Source organism: Bombina bombina, chromosome 8, assembly GCF_027579735.1.
Source record: "Bombina bombina isolate aBomBom1 chromosome 8, aBomBom1.pri, whole genome shotgun sequence".
Classification (NCBI taxonomy): Eukaryota; Metazoa; Chordata; class Amphibia; order Anura; family Bombinatoridae; genus Bombina; species Bombina bombina.
Window position 1 is genome coordinate 174882836 of NC_069506.1, and position 21364 is coordinate 174904199.

A 21364-nucleotide genomic window follows, 5' to 3' on the forward strand; every position below is an offset into this window, starting at 1 on the left:
TCAGGTCCGACAGACATCGCTGAATGCGGAGAGCAATACGCTCTCCGTATTCAGCATTGCACCAGCAGCTCTTGTGAGCTGCTGGTGCAACGCCGCCCCCTGCAGACTCGCCGCCAATCGGCCTCCAGCAGGGGGGTGTCAATCAACCCAATTGTACTCGATCGGGTTGAATTGTGGCGATCTCTGTCCGCCTGCTCAGAGCAGGCGGACAGGGTTATGGAGCAGCAGTCTTTAGACCCCTGCTCCATAACTTGCGTTTCTGGCGAGTCTGAAGACTCGCCAGTAACATGGGCCTTATAATCCTCAGAGGGGTCTCTATACAATAATTTACAACTTTTCCTTCTGGGCCAGATTCTCTAAAGCTCCCTACTCAGATAATATTATCTAAACAGGTCTACCAGTACTGCAAGATGTCTCACAATTCTGCAAGGATTCCCTGAGTTTCTGGATGTGAAGGATAGACAAGCACAGTACAAAAACAATTCTGCATGACATAAGTTTTGTTGCATTTACACTTTGTATTTTATTTTACTACAGACTTTACATATTTTCCTTTAAATTACATTTAAGCTGTGTATTTTCTGTTTTAATGCATTTAGATTTTGTATACAGCAGTGCATTTAGGACTGCAATTTGTACAAATACGGATTGTGCATTAAATATTGGGTAACTTTAAAACAAATTATTAGATTAAATGTATTTTTTTTAGGACGATAAGGGGAGTTTCCCCGGGTGTGTCTGAAGTTCACTCATGACGCTATATTGGCTAAGCATTTCCCACCAGCAGGTCTCACTTATTTATCTTGCTAGCTGTATGCAGGTAAAGTTTCTTAAAAATTCACAATACAAAGTTTTAACTGACAGAAAAGTAATGTATGCTTCACTAGAAGCAAATGCAAGTTAATGGAAATTTTTCACTATAGTTTAATACAGTGGTCTCAAAGTACCGGCCCTGGGGCCATATGCGGCCCTCAAAATAGTTTAATCTGGCCCTCGCTTGTTTATTAGGTAAATTATTAATATGGCCCCATCAAACATGCATTGTCTAGTGTACACTCCCATTAGGCACTGCTTGCATAAATGTCACTTTTTATTCAGTTCCAGAATGATCACTTCACTTGGCTCTCACCAGATAAATATACACTTTATGTCTATTGTGGACTACAGCACCTACTATGCACAACTATTTGGGTAAATGTCACTTCCAGTTTCTAGTATATCCAGTTCCATAGCACCCACTCTGTTCAAGTGGCCCCCATAGAAGAACACACACCCCTGGTTTAATAGTTTTCATCTCTGATGAAGCGCATGTGCCCATGCGCGAAACGTGTAAGATAGGAGCTTACCGTGTGTCTGATGAAGCCTGCTCCTAATAAACCTTATTTATCCACTTTAAGACTCAGCTCTCCTTTTTCCTCATTAATAGTTTTAACCTCAGTCTCTGAAGTGAGATTCTCCATACCTTTAATACTTTCTATAGGAGTCAGCTGTCATCTCTCTTGGACTTCCTGGCTCTGCCTTTTTTGCTACAAGCGAGTTCTGCCTATAAATGTCTCACCCAGCAGTAGAGTTTTTGAGAATTGGGCCCTGTGTCTCTAGTTAGTTTCTTAATCTTTCTTTGGAAAGGGTGAGCTTTATTATTTAATAGAGTAAAAATAGGTTGACTGCAGACTAGTTATTGCTACTCTGGTTCCAACACCACTATCCTGCCGTTGGAAATAAGTATATAAAGGCTGTTAATTAACTACTCCACCCCCAGAAGTGGGAAAGCAACAAATATAAAAACCTTGGTATAAGATCTGAATACTATAAATCCTACCTTCAAGGCAAGTAAAACAGAAACAAACCTCATTAGCTTTCTTAGTAAAATAAAAAAAGTCTGAAATTAAATTTACTTTTCTCGTCAAGAAGTATATGCTGCATAGCACTAGCAACAATTATTTTACTTCTGGGGTTCCTTTTCTTGCTAAATGATATATTTTTATGAGAAGCTAGACCAAAGTGAAGAGCAGGACATGAAAGCTAAAAAGCTGTGAAAGACTCCTCAAGAACCGTGGAGATATATTGCACATCTGTTCCATTTTCAATGACAGAATGACATACATTGCACATCTGTTCCATTTTCAATGACAGAATGACATACATTGCACATCTGTTCCATTTTCAATGACAGAATGACATACATTGCACATCTGTTCCATTTTCAATGACAGAATGACATACATTGCACATCTGTTCCATTTTCAATGACAGAATGACATACATTGCACATCTGTTCCATTTTCAATGACAGAATGACATACGTTGCACATCTGTTCCATTTTCAATGACAGAAAGGGACTTGGTTAGGCTGCCTAAGCCTTGCTTATCTATTCAGTGTTCTCCACAGAAACAAATTATTAGGCACACCACCCAGGTGATTTTACTGACCACCTGGAAAAAATGTAAGCCAGTATTAAGCTAAAATTAGATTATTTTAAAGGTTTTTAATGTTGTTGCACAAATTATTATTACATCAATGAATGTAGAATGATTCAGTTAATTTGTGCATTGGATAGCTTAAAGTGATTTTAAAGTTTAAGGAATTAGTGCCCAGTATCTAAAAATAATCTTAGAAACAAGAGCACTTTAATTCATTAAACATTACAAAGACACTTCTTTTTTACAATACTTACCATTGCATTATGGAAAACAGACTGCCGATCCTCCGTCAGCATCTCTGACTGTATTGAGCAGATCGATGACGAATCCGGCTTCCTCCAATCGCTGCGTGCCCCCTTTGGCGTCCAGCTTGTGGGGCACGCAATGTTTGGAGGAAGCTGGATGCGGGTGGAGAAACCTTTGTATGTTTACCATAACGCAATGGTAAGTATTTTAAAAAAGAAGTGTCTTTGTAAAGTTTAATGAATTAAAGTGCCCCTGTTTTTAAGATTATTTTTAGATACTGGGCACTAATTCCTTAAACTTTACAATCACTTTAAGTAACAGAAGCAAAATAGAGAAGCAAAAAGAGAGCGCCTCATGGTGTGGTATTTCCAATCATATGGAACAATGGGAAAAAACTAAGTGAACAGGTACTCACAAGTATGCAGCACTTTTAGCGAAAAAAAAATGCAAACAGGCAGGCTGACTTTATACAGCAGTCAGCTCGCTGAAACTTCGGTCGCTGTGTAAGCTGTTAAGGAGGGTGTCTGCAGCAAACGATTCGCCTTAGCCAACAGGTGGTATTGGCCCTTTGGTGTCTTTTAAAGCCTTGGGTGTTCGTTACCGGTTCAGACTCCAAATAAAACTAATAAAAACAAAAGAGATACATCCGTGGTATGTACAAATGTAAAAGGATTTTAATACGTTTTGCAACGCGTTTCTCGGCCGTAGTACTATGGCTGATTACTTGTTGCAAAAAACTTATTAAAATTATTTTATATTTTTACATACTACGGATGTATCTTTTGTTTTTATTCAAACTCCCAAGTGTTTACCAAACGTGACCACTAATGATTACAATTGCGGCAATTAAACTACAATCCAAGGATCCAAGAGTACAAGTTACCTTTAGCGTCTGAACCGGTAACGAACACCGAGGCTTTAAAAGACACCAGAGGGCCAATACCACCTGTCAGCTAAGGCAAATCGTTCGCTGCAGACGCCCAACACTCTCCTCTACAGCTTACATGCCGTATAAAGTCAGCCTGCCTGTTTGCATTTTTTTTTCGCTAAAAGCGCCTGCATACTTGTGAGTACCTGTTCACTTTGTTTTTTGCCATTGTTCCATATGACTGGAAAAACCCCACCATCAGGCGCTCTCTTTTTGCTTCTCCATTTTAGATATACTGACACACCATCGGTTTTAAGAGGAGCCGCCTGTCTTGATTTTGACTGCTATCACCAAAGGACAATAATTAACCATATATCTTTTTTCCTCAACTTATTTATATTGTTCTTTTTCACACAGTTTACTTTTATATATTGTGTTTTGACTCATGTATTTTTGCAATTATTTAGCTATATTGTTTAGGTGTTTCTCGCTAAGACTTGGTATACCCTTTATTACTTTCTCAGATATTTTAAAGATAAACTTTTTTGATAATTTAATACCCAGACATTTGCCATTTAGGATTTAAGCGCCCCTATTTCTTGATTATTTTATAATCATTTACCTTTAACATTTATAAATAACTGAAAATTGTATAATATTGCAAAGTATTACATTACCCCCACCCGGCTACTTGATAATGCCACCCAACTGGCAACATTTACTGTGGAGAGCATAACTCTCCCTTTGGCTATTACAGAAAATATGCACCTGCTAGCAATCATTTATTCTGTATTCCCCATCATCTCAGTACTTTGTATTTTATGGCCTCTCCTGTCCTTAGGGAAGCCCTGCTCAGGGATGTTACAGAATAAGATTCAATTACTTTTCAAACTGCAAATCAAGCAGACAATCTTAAAGGGACATTAAACACTTTGAGATGGTAATATAAAATGATAAATTGTATATATAAAACAACTCTGCAATATACTTTCATTATTTATTTTGTCCTCTTTGCCTGTAATTCCATTCTGAAATTGTGAGCTTTTGAGTTCCTGTTAGAAATGGAAGTGCAGAACACTGTTAAATCCAGCACAACCATTGGCTGCACACTCTAGTGACCTATTTATAACGGTCCCTAATTGGCCACAGCAGAGAAGGTAACACAAGTTACAACATGGCAGCTCCCAGTGTTTTATAGACACTAAAACTTTACACTTATTTTGTCACTTTTTAAACAACTAATGAAACTTTAAAAAATACATCTACATGTTAGTCATGGACTAATCTTTTCTTTGAATGCATCATTCTATCTAGCATTTATTTAGTGTTTAATGTCCCTTTAAAGGGACAGTGCACTTTAAAAATGTTCTCCACTTTAATTAGTTCCCAAATATCCATTTTACCAGCTGGAGTGTATTAAATATGTTTCAAAATTCTCATTTACCTTTATTTTGCCATTTGAAATAGCTGATTTTCCTGTTGAAACCTTTACGGATACTAAAAAAAATGTAATACTGCAGTATTGGTAGAGAGAGCGCGCAAAACCAGCCCTTTTTTAAATGGAGTTCTGGAATCAGCTTTAAATACAATTATTTTTTATCTGCTGCCTGCCTGTCCCTTTAAACCAAGGAAAAGCTTAAGGGGAAGTAAGCACCTTGTAATTACAATACTTTTCTGCAGTCTGCAATAAGTTAAAATACTAGTCCTAACACCTGGTTTGCTGCGATTGTTTTTTTTAATAGCCAAGCTCCACCCACAACTGGCCTTATTTGGAAGAGACAAGATTGTTACTGGATTTAGTATAATGCAGTAGGGTCCATTTTGGTGACTAATAAGGACTGTGTTTCATTTTTCCTCTGCCCCCACATCTCACTGTATATAACAGAGGCATCATTTTGTGATTTATTTATGCTGCATCTACACTCTTTATGTTAAAGCACTAGGAGTGTGCTTATCTTTACAGAAGACACATTTTCAGCGTTTGCATATTTATAGAGCAATGCACGTTTTCAGCTTATCTGCTAGACATGGTATATTTGTATTGCTCCCTGTCAGATATTAGGTCTCCCTGTTTCACCCATCAGTTCTCTCAGTCACAATATACAGAGCGCCACTACAACCTTCTCGGATATTTTTAGCTACACAGGAAACCATTAAACAAGGCAATAAATGGACTAAAGCTCAAGGATTAGGGTTGCCACCTGTCCGAGAATGACCTGGACAGTTCAAGTTTCCTTTTGTGTGCCAAGGTTTGAAGCCAAGTCAGTCCTGGACATAAAATTGTCCAGGTTTGGTGGGAAACAGCCACAGCCAAAAGGAGTGTGGGAATTTGTCTGTGTGTGTGTGTCTTTGTGTTTGTCAAAAAGTGTGTGCATTTGTGTGAAAGAGAGAGAGTGTGTGAGAGAGAGAAAGTGTGTCAAAGAGAGTGTGTGTGTGGTGAATAACTATGTGCGAGTTTGTGTTTATATGCCATTATACATAGTGTGTACGCCGCAAAAAATGTTTGCTTTGCTGTGCACAGCGCAAGAGTGTTCAGGTTTGGCCTGAACTAGGTGGCAACCCTATTATGGATCGCAATGTATTGTTTTTTCAGTGGGATAAATATTTGTCATAGGATGTCGGAGATATATTTCATACACAACCTTCTTTCTTTCTTCAGCCTTTGTGTTATCTTTTGAACCTGGTGGAGCCTGTTGAGAAGCCGCTCATTTACCTGGGTATAAAATCAGAAGAACAAATCAGAGCGCTAAGATGGTGAACACTTACTTAATACATAAAGTTAAAGGGTTAAAATGATCTAAAGCTTTAAGGCATTTTATTATTGCGCTGCCACTCCTAAGCTGAAGAAGGCTGCTGATTGGAGGTTACACACATATGCTGCTGGTGATAAGCTACACTGCAGATTTTTTTTTTTTTAATAAATAATTTTAAAAAAAAGCCCTAAACTGCATACTGGCAGACTGTCTGCCAGTAGCTAAAATTTCAGAAAGGTTGTGCGTAGCTGCAATTAGCAGCCTTCTAATTACCAAAAAGCAATGGCAAAGCCATGCATGTCTACGGTTTCTGAACAAAAAGATTCCATAGAAATGTTTAAAACCATTTGTGACTGCACAAGCAGTATGTAAATAATTTCAGTGAGAAACCCAAAGTTTGTGAAAAAGTTAATTTTTAAATAATTACATTTGGTGTCAAAATGGTGGGATGAAATATACCAAAATGATCCTAAATCAATACCTGGAGTTCATAAAAAAATAAACGCTCAACCAGGGAACAAACAATAGAGAAAAAGCTTGTTGTTTCGAAAGTTACCACCCTAGGAGCAGCCTCTTTTTGCCCAGCATGTGCCTTTCACAGGGAAGAACTTTCCTGCAGTATATCAGTCTGATCCTGACTAAACAGCAGTGTCCAGCTCAGAAATACCAGGCAATCCCTCTCTGAGAGACATGGCAAACCCCAGACGTACGTTTCAGCCTATTTCGAGACGAGCTCTTAATCTTGCATGTATTAAAACACAGGGTGATACTCTTTTTAAATACACTGTATTTTGTGCCATTCAGCCTTTTGAATAAATTTCACATCCTGTTATTGCCGCCTATTGGTAGAAATATATCATTACAAGGTACATTTTACAATAATTGGTTACATTTTATATACAATTACTTTATTTGTAACAAATTCAATAATATAACTAAAATAAAAGTTAATATATATATATGAATACATATAAAGAATGTAGTGATTGAAAGTATTCATATAAGGCCATTATGTTTTTTATAAGAAGACAGACCAGTCGTAGCATCTAACATAGGGGAGTCTACTTGTAAAGCACGAGAATGCATGAGTCAGCGCAGATCAAATATCAGAAGTGAAGAATTAAAGGCACCAGTAGCTAACCATTTTCTTCAGCATGGTCATCAAATAAGCCAGTTAAGGTGGCAAATAATAGATACAAAGAAACCTCAAATAAATGGTGCAGATAGAGAAAAATTGCTTAAGCAGAAAGAAATGTACTGGATATATGAATTAGATGCAATGTATCCCAAGGGTATCAATAGAGACTATGACTGGTCTATCTTCTTATTAAAACATAATAGGCCTTATAGAGAATGTAGTGATTGAAAGCATTAACAGTCAGTAGTGTATAGATATAGTTTTAACTTTTATTTTAGTTATATTATTGAAGTTGTTACAAATAAAATAATTGTATATAAAATGTAACCAATTGTTGTAAAATGTACCTTGTAATGATATATTTTTTCCAGTAGGTGGCAATAACAGGATGTGAAATGTAAATGAGAGCCTGAATGGCACAAAATACAGGGTATTTTAAAAAAAGAGTATCATCCTGTGTTTTAATACATGCAAGATTAAGAGTTTGTCTCGAAACGTCAGACAAGATTCCTTTCAAATTGTGCTGTGGACATGTATATGCACTTCATTATATTTGCGGTATTGGCAGATGCCCTGTCTACACCGGCACTCTAAGGTTCCTTAGGTATAGCTGCTGTTGCATATTGGACTGTGGTATTTTGGACAAGTTTTTCTTTGAAACTCTCAGCAGCAAAGGGGTTAAGTGGTTAGTTTGTTTTTCGGAATCACAAAATTCTTGATATACCCTGTTAAACTGAAAAATAAATTACATAAAACAGGACAGATCCCCACTCAAAGGAACGCATACAACATATAGATGAAAACATCTATTTAGTAAGCTAACTGCAATGTTCCAATTAAACAACTTAAAACAGTTGTGATATGCAAGGAAGACCATGTTGTCTGCTTTGCAAAATAAATCAATCTTCAAAAATCAGGTCATTGATGAGGCTACTGCTCTAGCAGAATATGCCCACACAATAAATAGTCATAAACCATAAGGAGGAACAAACCTAGTGGTCTTAAAAATAATTGGAAGCACTAACCCCTATCTGCAACCAGAATAAAAAGTTAAAAGGATAAATCAGACATCCTTTTATCCTTACTAACTTCTTAACAACAAAACATTAGACAACTTGAACTACAACAGAACTTCCATATTTTTCTTTGAAGCAGGACCAAATAATAACCACGTCATGGATACAGCCTTATCTTGATCATAAAATTATAAACAGCACAACACAAAACAGAGAGCTTGACTCAAAACACCCCTTCTAATTATGGACAGAGCCACAAGCAAAATGTCTTTAAAGGGACAGTCTACACCATAATAATTATTGTTTAAAAAGATAGATAATCCCTTTATTAACCATTCCCTAGTTTTGCATAAACAACAGTTATATTAATACACTTTTTACCTCTGTGATTATCTTGTACCTAAGCATCTTCTGACAGCCCCCTTATTTAATTTCTTTTGACAGACTTGCATTTTAGCCAATCAGTGCCGATTCCTAGGTAACTCCACGTGCGTGAGCACATTGTTGTTATCTATATGACATATATGAACTAACACCCTCTAGTGGTGAAAAACTGTCAAAATGCATTCAGATAAGAGGTGGTCTTTAAGCAAATTAGCATATGAACCTCCTAGGTTTAATTTTCAGCTAAGAATACCAAGAGAACAAAGCAAAATTTGTAATGAAAGTAAATTGGAAAGTTGTTTAAAATTACATTCCCTATCTGAATCATGAAAGTTTATTTTGGACTAGACTGTCACTTTAACCCCTTAACAACCGACGACGTATGGGATACGTCCTCTAAAAAATACACTTAAAGGGACAGTCTAGGCCAAAATAAACTTTCATGATTCAGATAGACCATGTAATTTTAAACAATTTTCCAATTTACTTTTATCACCAATTTTGCTTTGTTCTCTTGGTATTCTTAGTTAAAAGCTAAACCTAGGAGGTTCATATGCTAATTTCTTAGACCTTGAAGCCCACCTGTTTCAGATTGCATTTTAACAGTTTTTGACCACTAGAGGGTGTTAGTTCACATATTTCATATAGATAACACTGTGCTCGTGCACGTGAAGTAATCTGGGAGCAGGCACTGATTGGCTAGACTGCAAGGCTGTCAAAAGAACTGAAAAAAAGGGGCAGTTTGCAGAGGCTTAGATATAAGATAATCACAGAGGTTAAAAGTATATTATTATAACTGTTGGTTATGCAAAACTGGGAAATGGGTAATAAAGGGATTATCTATCTTTTAAAACAATAACAATTCTGGTGTAGACTGTCCCTTTAACGACCAAGGACGTACCCTGTACGTCGCCAGTCTTGAAAAGCGGTGGTGATCGCTTCCAGCCACTTTCCGGTTATTGCAGTGATGCCTTGATATCGAGGCATCCTGCAATAACCTCTCTTACCCATCCGATGCACAGAGAGAGACTCTGTGGCCCTCTCTGCATCGGACAACGATGACCGCAATCGTTGGTGGGTGGGAGCCGAGTGGGAGGCGGGTGGGCGGCCATCGAATCGATGGCGTGCATGATGCTAGAGGGTATCCAAATGTGTAGCAGTGGATACAGCACCAAAGAGTGGGTGCTCGTGAAGACGAGGGCACAATTTGCCAAATCCCCAAACTGTAACTTGTAACAGAAAGGACGGTCCACAGCACTTAGTAAAATAATTAATTTATTAGTAACAGATTTACACGAAAAAGTGACGTTTCGGAGTTGCCTCCTTAATCATGGTATGATTAAGGAGGCAACTCCGAAACGTCACTTTTTTGTGTAAATCTGTTACTAATAAATTAATTATTTTTACTAAGTGCTGTGGACCGTCCTTCCTGTTACATGATGCTAGAGGGGGGCGGGATCATGGGCGGTGTCGCCAGGGGGCATGCACGGACGCGAGCGTGTGCACGGGGGGGGGGGGGGGTGGCGGCGAGCGCGTGTACGGGGCGAGAGCAGGTGGGAACCGCTACACTATAGAAATGTTTTATATATTAAAGGGCCATAATACCCAAATGTTTAAACACTTGAAAGTGATGCAGCATAGCTGTAAAAAGCTGATTAGAAAATATCTCCTGAACATCTCTATGTAAAAAAGAAAGATATTTTACCTCAAAAGTTCCTCAGTAGCCACCTCCCATTGTAAAGGATTTCTAAGCAGCATTTTAGTGTGTTTGTCCTGGGACATCTGAAGGGACTAGCATCGTGCACTCTCATATTAGTTCACCAATCAGGTAAAGGAAGCTTACTATGAAATCTCATGAGAGTTAAGTGAAATCTCATGAGATCACAGTAAGAGTTCATGACCTCAGCACTGCTGATGTTGATTGGCTGCTGTTCATTTCTTCATTTTTTTTAATTTCAGCTTTTTACAGTTATACTGCATCAGTTTCAAGTGATTTAGCATATGAGTATTATGTCCCTTTAAGTGGGAGAAAAGGGGGTGGGAATTGGGAATTTAAATGGATCTAAGGGATCTGGGAAAGGGGGAAGCTACACTACAGAAAAAAAAAAGACAGCTGCCAGTACCCAAGATGGCTCCCAATAAGGTAGAGGGGGAGGGTTAGAGAGCTGTTTGGGGGGGAGATCATGGAGGTTGGGGGAATCCTACACAGCAGCATATGTAAATATATGTTCCAAAAAAAAAATAAAAAAAAAATATGATACCTTTTATTTTAGTACTGGCAGACTTTCTGCCAGTACTTAAGATGGTGGGGACAATTTTGGGGTGGACAGAGGGAAGAGAGCTGTCTGGGAGGGATCAGGGGGTGTGATGTGTCAGGTGGGAGGCTGATCTCTACACTAAAGCTAAAATTAACCCTGCAAGCTCCCTAATTAACCCCTTCACTGCTAGCCATAAAACACGTGTGATGCGCAGCGGCATTTAGCGGCCTTCTAACTACCAAAAAGCAACGCCAAAGCAATATATGTCTGCTATTTCTGAACAAAGGGGATCCTAGAGAAGCATTTACAACCATTTGTGCCAGAATTGCACAAGCGGTTTGTAAAAAATTTCAGTGAGAAACCTAAAGTTTGTGAAAAAGTGAACAATTTTTTTTTTTATTTGATCGCATTTGGCGGTGAAATGGTGGCATAAAATATACCAAAATGGGCCTAGATCAATACTTTGGGCTGTCTACTACACTAAAGCTAAAATTAACCCTACAAGCTCCCTAATTAACCCCTTCACTGCTGGGCATAATACACGTGTGGTGCGCAGCGGCATTTAGCTGCCTTTTAATTACCAAAAAGCAACGCCAAAGCCATATATGTCTGCTATTTCTGAACAAAGGGGACCCCAGAGAAGCATTTGCAACCATTTATGCCATAATTGCACAAGTTGTTTGTAAATAATTTCAGTGAAAAACCTAAAGTTTGTGAAAAATTTGTGAAAAAGTGAACGATTTTTTTTTTTTATTTGATCGTATTTGGCGGTGAAATGGTGGCATGAAATATACCAAAATGGGCCTAGATCATAACTTTGGGATGTCTTCTAAAATATATATATATATATATATATATATATATATATATATATATATATATATATATATATATATATATATATATATATATATATATATATATATATATATATATATATATATATATATATATATATATACATACATACATACATACATACACACACACATGTCAAGGGATATTCAGGGATTCCTGAAAGATATCTGTGTTCCAATGTAACTAGCGCTAATTTTGAAAAAAAAGTGGTTTGGAAACAGCAAAGTGCTACTTGTATTTATTGCCCTATAACTTGCAAAAAAAGCAAAGAACATGCAAACATTGGGTATTTCTAAACTCAGGACAAAATTTAGAAACTATTTAAAAAAAAAAAAAAAAAAAAGCTAGCTCCCATTTGTGAAATATAGGTTCAATAAAATAATATCTCCCAATGGCCAAATAAAGGTATAACGAGATAAGTATAAATAGATCACATCTATTTCCTAATAATACTATCTAGTTTTAGCATTCTTAATGTGGAATGTAAAATATCGCTAGTTACCAGCAAGCTCTTAGGACACGATCAGAGTTTGCATATTGATAGTATTAAACAATTTGTAGCTATTGTCTACTTAGCCAATATAGTGATTCGCAATCCGTTAAGGGCGAAATCTGAAGGAGAGTTGTCACATGTATTCAGTGTGAAGTATGTTTGCATACAAAAGATTGAATTGTGCAAAATATTCTGTCTCACTTTAATATGTTCAAGGCTTTGAATTGTAAAGAGTTTGTAATTTTTGTTTTTCCACTACTAAGTTAATCTCTCTCATTTAAAATAGAATAACTATATGCTTCTAAATCATGTTTTCGCTAAGTATAATCTTAAACTTCCCAGCAGAAAATAGATTATATGTTTTAAATCTTTAAGTAACCTAGGTATTATCTTTGATAAATTTTGTAATATTTACTGGAGATAAATGAACTTTGCCCTTGTTCAAAGGTACCGTTTCTTGAAGAGGTACAATTGAATTGAGTCTTTTTGACATACAAGGGTTAACAAGCTCAACTCCAATAAATAGTGTGTTGGGGAAACAGCTGCCATCCCTGATGAAGTGCTCAGTTTGAGCAGGAAACGCGTTGGAAGGCGGTCTTTCTGTCCCCCTGTGTGTATGGGTAATTACCTGAAGTTGTGTTTGTAAATATTTTAGTTGATGACAATAAAAGTTTTTGGATTTTACTACAATCGAGTTGTGCAGCCTGCATTGCTTCCTATCTCTCTTTTGGAACTGGTAGAAACTATTTAACATGGGTGTTTTTTGGTGGTTGTAGATGTGCAACAGATTTTGGGGGTCAAAGTTAGAAAAAGTGTGTTTTTTTTCCTTTTGTTCCTCATATTTGATAAAAAAAATGTATAGTAGATTATAAGATATGATGAAAATAATGGTATCGTTAAAAATTCAATTTAATGGCGAGAAAAACGGTATATAATATGTGTGGGTACAGTAAATGAGTAAGAGGAAAATTACAGCTAAACACAAACACCGCAAAAATGTAAAAATAGCCTTGGTCCCAAATGGACAGGAAATGGAAAAGTGTTGTGGTCATTAAGGGGTTAAAGGGACACTTAGCTGAAAAAAAAAATCTTAAAAACTAACATTTTCTTAATAAAAAAATAAATAAAAAATCAGGTAATCACTGATGTTTATTTTATCTCTTCAGCTTACCCCAAATTGTTGAAAAAAATAGTTTGGAAGCAGAGTGTTAATTAGGTGCTTGATTCTGATATGTATGGTGCCATATTGTAACTTACGTTACACTGGGGCACAGCACGTGACATGCACGGCATATTTCCCTATAGTTCCAAAAGGAGGATAGCAGCACCACCAATATTAAGGTAAAAAAATATTTATTTAAGCCAACATAGCAAAGTGACAACATTTTGGATTTGCATCCTTAGCCATGTCCATTTTACAATAAATTAAAATCAGCCACACCTCCACACAGCTCAAAGCCACACCTCCACACTTTTGACATAGTAATAGCTCCAACTAGTGGATTCACAATGTTGCAACCTGTCATTTTCATATAATATATAGGGTCATAGTCCCTAGCTCATGTATCCAGTATAGCTTTCTACATTGTAAGATTTTAACCCTATCTCTTACAATGTAGAAAGCTATACTGGATACATGAGCTAGGGACTATGACCCCAGGGGGGATGAATAGAGAAATAGACTGGAATGTGTGCCTTTAAAATGTTACTATATGAAACTGACAGGTTATAATACTGTGAATCCACTAGGTGGAGCTGTTACTATATTACCATATGTGCATTTGAAATGCAGTTGCTTTATATGAAAATGACAGGTTGTAACATTGTGAATCCACTAGTTGGTGGTGCTGTTATCCTCCTTTTGGAACTTGTAAATACTTGGGACTGAGGTGCTGGTCTTGGGTACCCTGCACACCTGCAACCCTTAACAAGGGGTTACCTTGGTGCTGGAATATTCTGAACTTTCTTATATTTCCATATAGTGTATGCTTATCGCAGCTGCAGTACTAGCTCACTTTTTTTACAGTGCTTGTGCTGCAGTTAATGTTGAGAATCTTTTAATTAAATACAATATTTTATAAACATTGTTTTCTATGTACAAAAAAAAAAAAGTTTACTGCCCAGTCTTTACCCCACTTCTTAACGTTCCTTATCTGTGTCAGTGCACGGCTGGGTTATAAATCTATTCAACAAACTCTGGTCCGGAAGAGGATGGGGGGAGAAAGGCTCTGAGGAAGAGCAGGCTAAAGAACTCATGCTCCATATACTTAGCATGAGTTATTCAGCCTCTTTTCTTCCACGCAGCCTCTCTCCCCCTCCCTCTCTCGGACCGGATTTTGTTGAAAAGATTTATAACCCTGCCTGGAGCCTTGCACTGACACAGATTAGGAATGTTAAGACGTGTGGTAAAGACTGGGCAATAAACATTTTACATAGAAAACAATGTTTATGAAAAAATTGTATTTAATTAAAAGATTCTCAACATTAACTGCAGCGCAAACACTGCATAACAGTGAGCCAGTACTGCAGCTGTGCTTCCTCTTAGCATACATTATCTAGGTAAATATGCTGTGCTGTCTCAATATGGAGCCATACATAGCCACATCAAGCACTGGGTCAGTGTCCTATAAGAAAACACTTTTCTTAATATGTTTGGGGTAAGCTGAACTTCCAGCATAGAGAACTGTGCTCAGTTTGTTATTATTCAGTAGCAGTTAGTTTTAAGGATTTTTAACAGTCAAGTATTTAATGTCCCTTTAAGGGGACATCAAACTAATTTCCCTTTATATGTGCAGAATGCACAATATATATTACAGTAAGCACTGCAAACATTCTGCATACAAAATAAAATTTAAAGTGACATTTTAATCACAATTGAAATGCACAGAGGAGCATTGTAGCTTTGAAAACAAAGATTTTACTTGTATTTGTTAAAATACTACTAGTAAAAACTGTCACTATTGCATAGGTACATACAGACCATATGCACATGAGCTGGGTCCAATGAAATGCTGCACATGGCCACGAAGCTGGCTGTACCATTTAATGAGGTGGTGATAATGCACATTGAGTCATTACAGACATGTTTACAACCCACCACCAGCTCATTTCAGTTTTGGTTAACAACTACCTTTTAAATTGGTTAACAAATTGTGCAATGTTTTACTGTCCAGAGGCAAGAAAACCCTCCTGAATATTTGTATTTTTTATCTTGTTGCATCTGTTGTAGCACATTTATGGACAGTCATAAAATGTGCTACAACACCCAGGAAGAAATCACTGCGCAGAATAGAGCAGGGAGTATGCGCTTAAACCTCTGTAAATTTTTTTTTTTTTTTTTTTTTTTTTTCTTACCAGATTTCCATCAATTAAATAACAAGAAAAATAAATAAAAAAAAAAACACACTGCAACGTATTTTGAATTTGAGTCGTATGTCCATTAATAGTACATACTAGATTAAAAAAATAAAATGCTGTTGTACTCCCCTAAGGGTGCAAGGCCACCGCCCATAAATCCCTGGGCACTAAATCACATATTAACACCCACACTAGCCTGGGCAGAAGTCGGAAGACAGCCAGACGTTTGCAGCAGTAGTGCGCCATAATGAGTGGGCATTCTAGAGCAATGATGTTTCCCATACTACCTTATACCAAATAGGTAAAAACAGAACTGAAGCTGTCAGGAAAGAGAAACGTCATATACAGGAGTAGGAGTCCAACAACTTCTGAAAACTTTTTTTTTTTATATCATCTTTAGCAAGCTGGCTCAAGATTATAACAAATAATTGGGCAAACAATCTAGTAGAATATACACACTAAGCTCATATTGTGGTTAATATCAGAATTATATTCCTAACCTGTTCAATTTCCTTGCATCGCCGGTTCAGTGCTAGGAACTTCCGCTTGTTCAGCTCTCTTTGCCGCTGCTGAGCTTCCTCTTCTTCCTCATCTTGAAGATTATCTCCACTGAGGCCGCCATCGACAAACTCAACTTCTGTTTCTAGCTCACTCTCTAAGATGTTTCCCCCAAACAGTGGAGGAAGAGCTAGCTCAGATCCTGGAGGTACTGAAAATTCTTCAAAGTTCACAGATGCCATCCTAAAAAGCTACATAACAATTATTGATATTTCAAGTTGAATCATAGAGTATCGCTTTTGAAAGGGTTAATATTTTATTTTGATTATTGTGCAAAAGAGTATATATACACAAATATATATATATATATATATATATATATATATATATATATATATATTTATTTCCACAAGTAATTTGTGTTTATGGTAGTCTTTATAAATATGGACAACTAAAGTGGGATAAATTCTCCATTGTATCAAAGCTTGCCAAAAATAGTCGCCTAGAACGTTGCACATCCAAAAGAGACTGGTTTTCCCACATAAAACAAACATTAACATAATGTTTCCACTGAACCACAGACGCTAAGCTTACTGTAAGGCAAATCTCTGCTTGTAATGTAATGCTTCTAAAGTGAGACTATAAATGATGCACAACTTAAACCCAATATATCTTAAAGTGAATGTAAATTTTGACGCTAAAGTGCCCGGTTTTTAAACATTCGATTAAAAACAGAGGCACTTTAATTCATAAAAATTTACATTTCACTTACCTTTTAATCTTGACAGCAGCTCCAGCTTCCTCCACCCGTCGCAAAGCCTCTTCCTGGGTCTAAAATGAGGAATCCGACTTCCTCCAATCACGGCGTTGAATCAGACACTGATTCCCCCGGGGGGGAAGCTGTGATTGGAGGATGACCTATCCATCATTTCTGTCAAGTTTAAACGGTATGTATTTTTTCACAACACAAGTGAAATATAAATTTTGATGAATTAAAGTGCCCCTGTTTTTAATAAAATTAACGGGCACTTTAGCATCAAAATTTACATTCACTTTAACTGCGTGCCAGTATAAGTTACAGTGATCAGTTATGATGTGCTCTTTTTTAATATAATTTGTGCTACAAAGCTACCCAGTAGTTATTAGTCTGATAATGCCTCACTATTAGCGTTGTGAGGTGTCCAGTATTCAACCAGACAGTCCAGTATTTTAGCAGGCTGTCCAGCAAAATCTGTACAAAAATACTGGACACTTAAAAAGGGTCACTGAACCCAAATTTTTTCTTTCGTGATTCAGATAGAGCATGCAATTTTAAGCAACTTTCTAATTTACTCCTATTATCAATTTTTCTTCATTCTCTTGCTATCTTTATTTGAAAAAGGATGCATCTAAGCTAAGGAGCCAGACAAATTTTGGTTCAGACCATTAGACAGCACCTGTTTATTAGTGGGTGAATTTATCCACCAATCAGCAAGAACAGCCCAGGTTGTTCCCCAGAAATGGGCCGGCATCTAAACTTACATTCTTGCTTTTTAAATAAAGATACCAAGAGAATGAAGAACATTTGATAATAGGAGTAAATTAGAAAGTTGCTTAAAATTGCATGCTCAGGGGGGCGTGTCAGGAAGTCGGCCATGATCAGCAGCATTTTCATGAAGCTCCTTAGGTGTATGTAAATATATGGTGAAAATGTCTTCTAAATTTGTCAGATCACACTGAAATTTGTTTAACTTGCATGTGAGAAGAAGAGGAGCTAAATGACACTTTATTTTAAAGAATTTTCTTCACTGAGCTCTAACAGATAAATCCTGGAAAGTAGGCCGCAAATACGCAACACACATGCACTACCCCCCTCGAGTTTGCATGTTACTCGAGTAGAGCAGTATTCATCTGCCGCAATATATTGCAAAAACCAGAACATTAAACAAAGCTGACAATATGGAGAATTTCTACGTTATAATGCAAGCTAAGCTAAAAGCTCTGGATCAACTGATTGACCGCAGGTTCACAGAACTAAGAGCCATGTGTCGGGTGTCGGACCCGGTAGGGATACTCTCAACAGTGCAAGGAAGCACTCTGGCGAAGTCGGTCACTGCATGGACTTATGGATCTGTGGTTTCCCAGCCAGAATTGATCCCGCGTGGTTTGCCATACCAGCCTAGCCCGACGCCCCATTATCAAGTACCGAGAGGTCTTATGCCTATGGTCGTACTCCCGGATTGTTTATGGCTGCCCTCGGCTCCCCTGGGAAGGGATGCGGCCGATCCCCTAGGGGGTGCAGAGGCTTTGGTGGAAGTACCGGGAGGAAGTCCTCCAGCTGGTGTCGGGCCCTCAGGGGTACAGAAGATTCTAGCTAGCAGTGCCCAATGGAGAGGCGGTCTGGGGTTGCTATTGAGTGAGCAGTGGCAGCTCTGGCCCGCCATACCACTTACCGGTGATTATACAGATGGATGTTTGTTATTGCGAGTTGTGTTCCCTTCTCCTACACATTGCTTCACGAGAGTAGGAGTGGGGTAGTTCTGGAAGTGTTATACTGGATGCCATGCTTTCTTTTGCACAAATGGGGCCAAGGAGTGTAATTAGGTTCGAGGTCCCTCATCATTACACGCATAATCTTGGCATCCTTCTCTCTATTGTTTTTATTCATGCATACCATCAGGTCTGGAGTTGACTTTGAGCATGTACATAACAGCTGGACTTTTCCAAATATATGACTATGTTGCCTTATAATTTGACATATGGACAGCACCGGAACTGTTGTGAGGTACTTTCATATATATATGAGATCGCTAAATTAGTCTACAGTTACTAACTTATGGTGTTAAACATTCTACTGTGCTTTCATAGGTGACTAATGACTATTATCTGTGTTATAATAAACCTCATTTGCAGTTCTTTATTGCATACTGTTTGGATATATAGTCTCATAAATGATTAGGTAATTATTTGTATTAGACGTTCCCTGATGCTCCTGATTAAAAGCTTACTTACTGGGAGCAATATTGTGTGTGTAATAGTACCTGCCTTTAAGGATAGGTTAGATTCTACATAATCTACTAAAATTATAGCTCTGTATATAATAAGAATAGTCTAGTTAGAATCTCATAAGTCACCTTAAGTGTGTCGCCTATGTGAAGGGGACCCTAAAACACCTTTATATATCTTAACGGCAGATATCCCATTAATGGTTATATAGAGAGGCTTTGCAAACAGTTAACCCTGCATGAGGCCCCTCCCCAACAAAGAGGGTACATAATTATTTATATAACTGAGGTCTCAATTGTTTTACTGAGTCAGGAGAGATAAAACTGGAGTGGTTTAGGTCTTGACAGTAGAGGACTATACTCTGTTTAAAGCTGCTCTGAGAGCCTCTCCATATCTGAGTAAGGAGAGCAAACATGTTATTATATTATTATGTTACATTAAACATACCTAATGTAAATAGAGTTTCTCCTAAGATAATCTCAAGATGTTCTCGGTTCCCTGTGACAGGTCTTTATTGACCAACTTATAAACAATACATACATATAGAGTAAATTGTATTCCCTTCTCCTACAGTTTGTTTGATGATTTCTTGTCCATTACTTACAAGCAGATGTCAGGTATCATACTATTGGGTGGGCTAGTCTAATTGGGAGAAGTGTTTATCTAAATATATAAAACAATGAAAAAATAGGTATCCTTACCCAGTAGAAATAATGAATATATGTGCCTTTAGCTTGTTTAGTCGGGTTTCAATACTTAATTTGGATATTTATATACATCTCAGTTGTATTATTGATGAAGATATGTGTATTTTGTAGTACCGTTTCATTTCATGCTTTATGTGCACTGGTTATTATGTACTAAATATGTTGTATCTAATGTCTCTTTAATTACTTTGTAATGCTAAATACCTAAATAAAAAACTTATATATAAAAAAAAAAATAAAAAAAAAATTGCATGCTCAATCTGAATCACGAAAGAAAAAAAATTGGTTTCAGTGTCCCTTTAAATGTCCAGTATTTTAAAGACCCCTGTCAGCTAAATGTAAAGGGCCTTCATGCATTAGAAATATGGCTCAAAAAGAAGTTACACTGTGCATTTTTTATTATATGTGTTACAGGCAACCATGGGGGCGTTCAATCATCGTTGGGTGTGTACCTCTAGCAGCCAAGGTGGTCACATCACTGCTCTGTACAAGGGGATACAATGACTGCTTAATTGTGAAAAATATATGTGGTGGGATCAAGGGTGGGGCCTAAGGTTGAGCTTTTGTGGATACATTGTGTGAACCCAGCTACATCCCATATCCAATTACTTTATAGGTCGTCCGGTATTTTTTCTGAATAGCAGCTAGTAACCCTACTCACTATAGTACAACCCCATTTACTAGGCAATTCATCTATAGCTAGGTGGTACAGCTAACCCCAGACTTACGTTCTGTCCTGTGAAGTGCAGCTCATATGAGCCAAAGCGAAGAACTGAAATGAGAGAAAGTACATGTAAAGTAAGAATACATACAGAGCTGGCACATTTTATAAAGCTATCTTACCTGAGGTAAAGCAATATTACATAGACTTTAGCTCTTACTAATCACAGGATTACTATGCAGGAACACAAAGAGAATGAAACGATTCATATTCCTGAAGTGTCCTATACAATAAAGCAGCATTGTATTATTTGTAGAAATTTAGAAAAGCAAATCTCTCTAGCTCCAATGCAGGGTTGGTGGACGTATTAATTCGTGTTGGGGGATATTACTGGCTGCTATTCGTGCAAGGGCTTTATTATTTAGCAAATATGAGAACATTTAAATTTTGAAGGTACACACTCGTTACCAGACAACAGATACATTCACATCAGCATACCCTCTCATATTTCCATCAGCGCATGTTGACTGATACCGTCCAGCATACAGGATTCTTGTTTGCAAAACACTTCCCATATTATCAATAAAGTTATTCAAAGAAAGAAAAAAACAACGAACCAATACAAATATTCTTTTCACCTGCAGGACAGCCTCTTAATGATTGACAGTTACTATGGCTAATAGGTTGAAAGCCATGGGGTCATTGTAATTGTATAAGGATT

At 37.3% G+C, this 21364-nt stretch overlaps 1 protein-coding gene across 4 annotated transcripts in view; it reads right to left on the reverse strand.

Moving 5' to 3' along the window:
* Window positions 1–21231, reverse strand: part of TFPT (TCF3 fusion partner) — a 32886-nt gene extending 11655 nt beyond the window's left edge. The window contains exons 1-4 of one of the 4 annotated variants that reach the window (XM_053690721.1): window positions 21142–21231; window positions 20711–20754; window positions 16293–16541; window positions 6178–6248 (exon numbers count right to left, since the gene is read on the reverse strand). In XM_053690721.1, the coding sequence (XP_053546696.1) occupies window positions 6178–6248; window positions 16293–16532 (311 nt within the window). In that variant the 5' untranslated portion in view covers window positions 16533–16541; window positions 20711–20754; window positions 21142–21231. Of the gene's footprint in view, window positions 1–6177; window positions 6249–16292; window positions 16542–20710; window positions 20755–20825; window positions 20927–21141 lie in introns of those variants that run through there. The other 3 variants (XM_053690720.1, XM_053690719.1, XM_053690722.1) reach the window with 3 other exon arrangements.
* Between the last annotated feature and the right edge of the window lie 133 nt (window positions 21232–21364).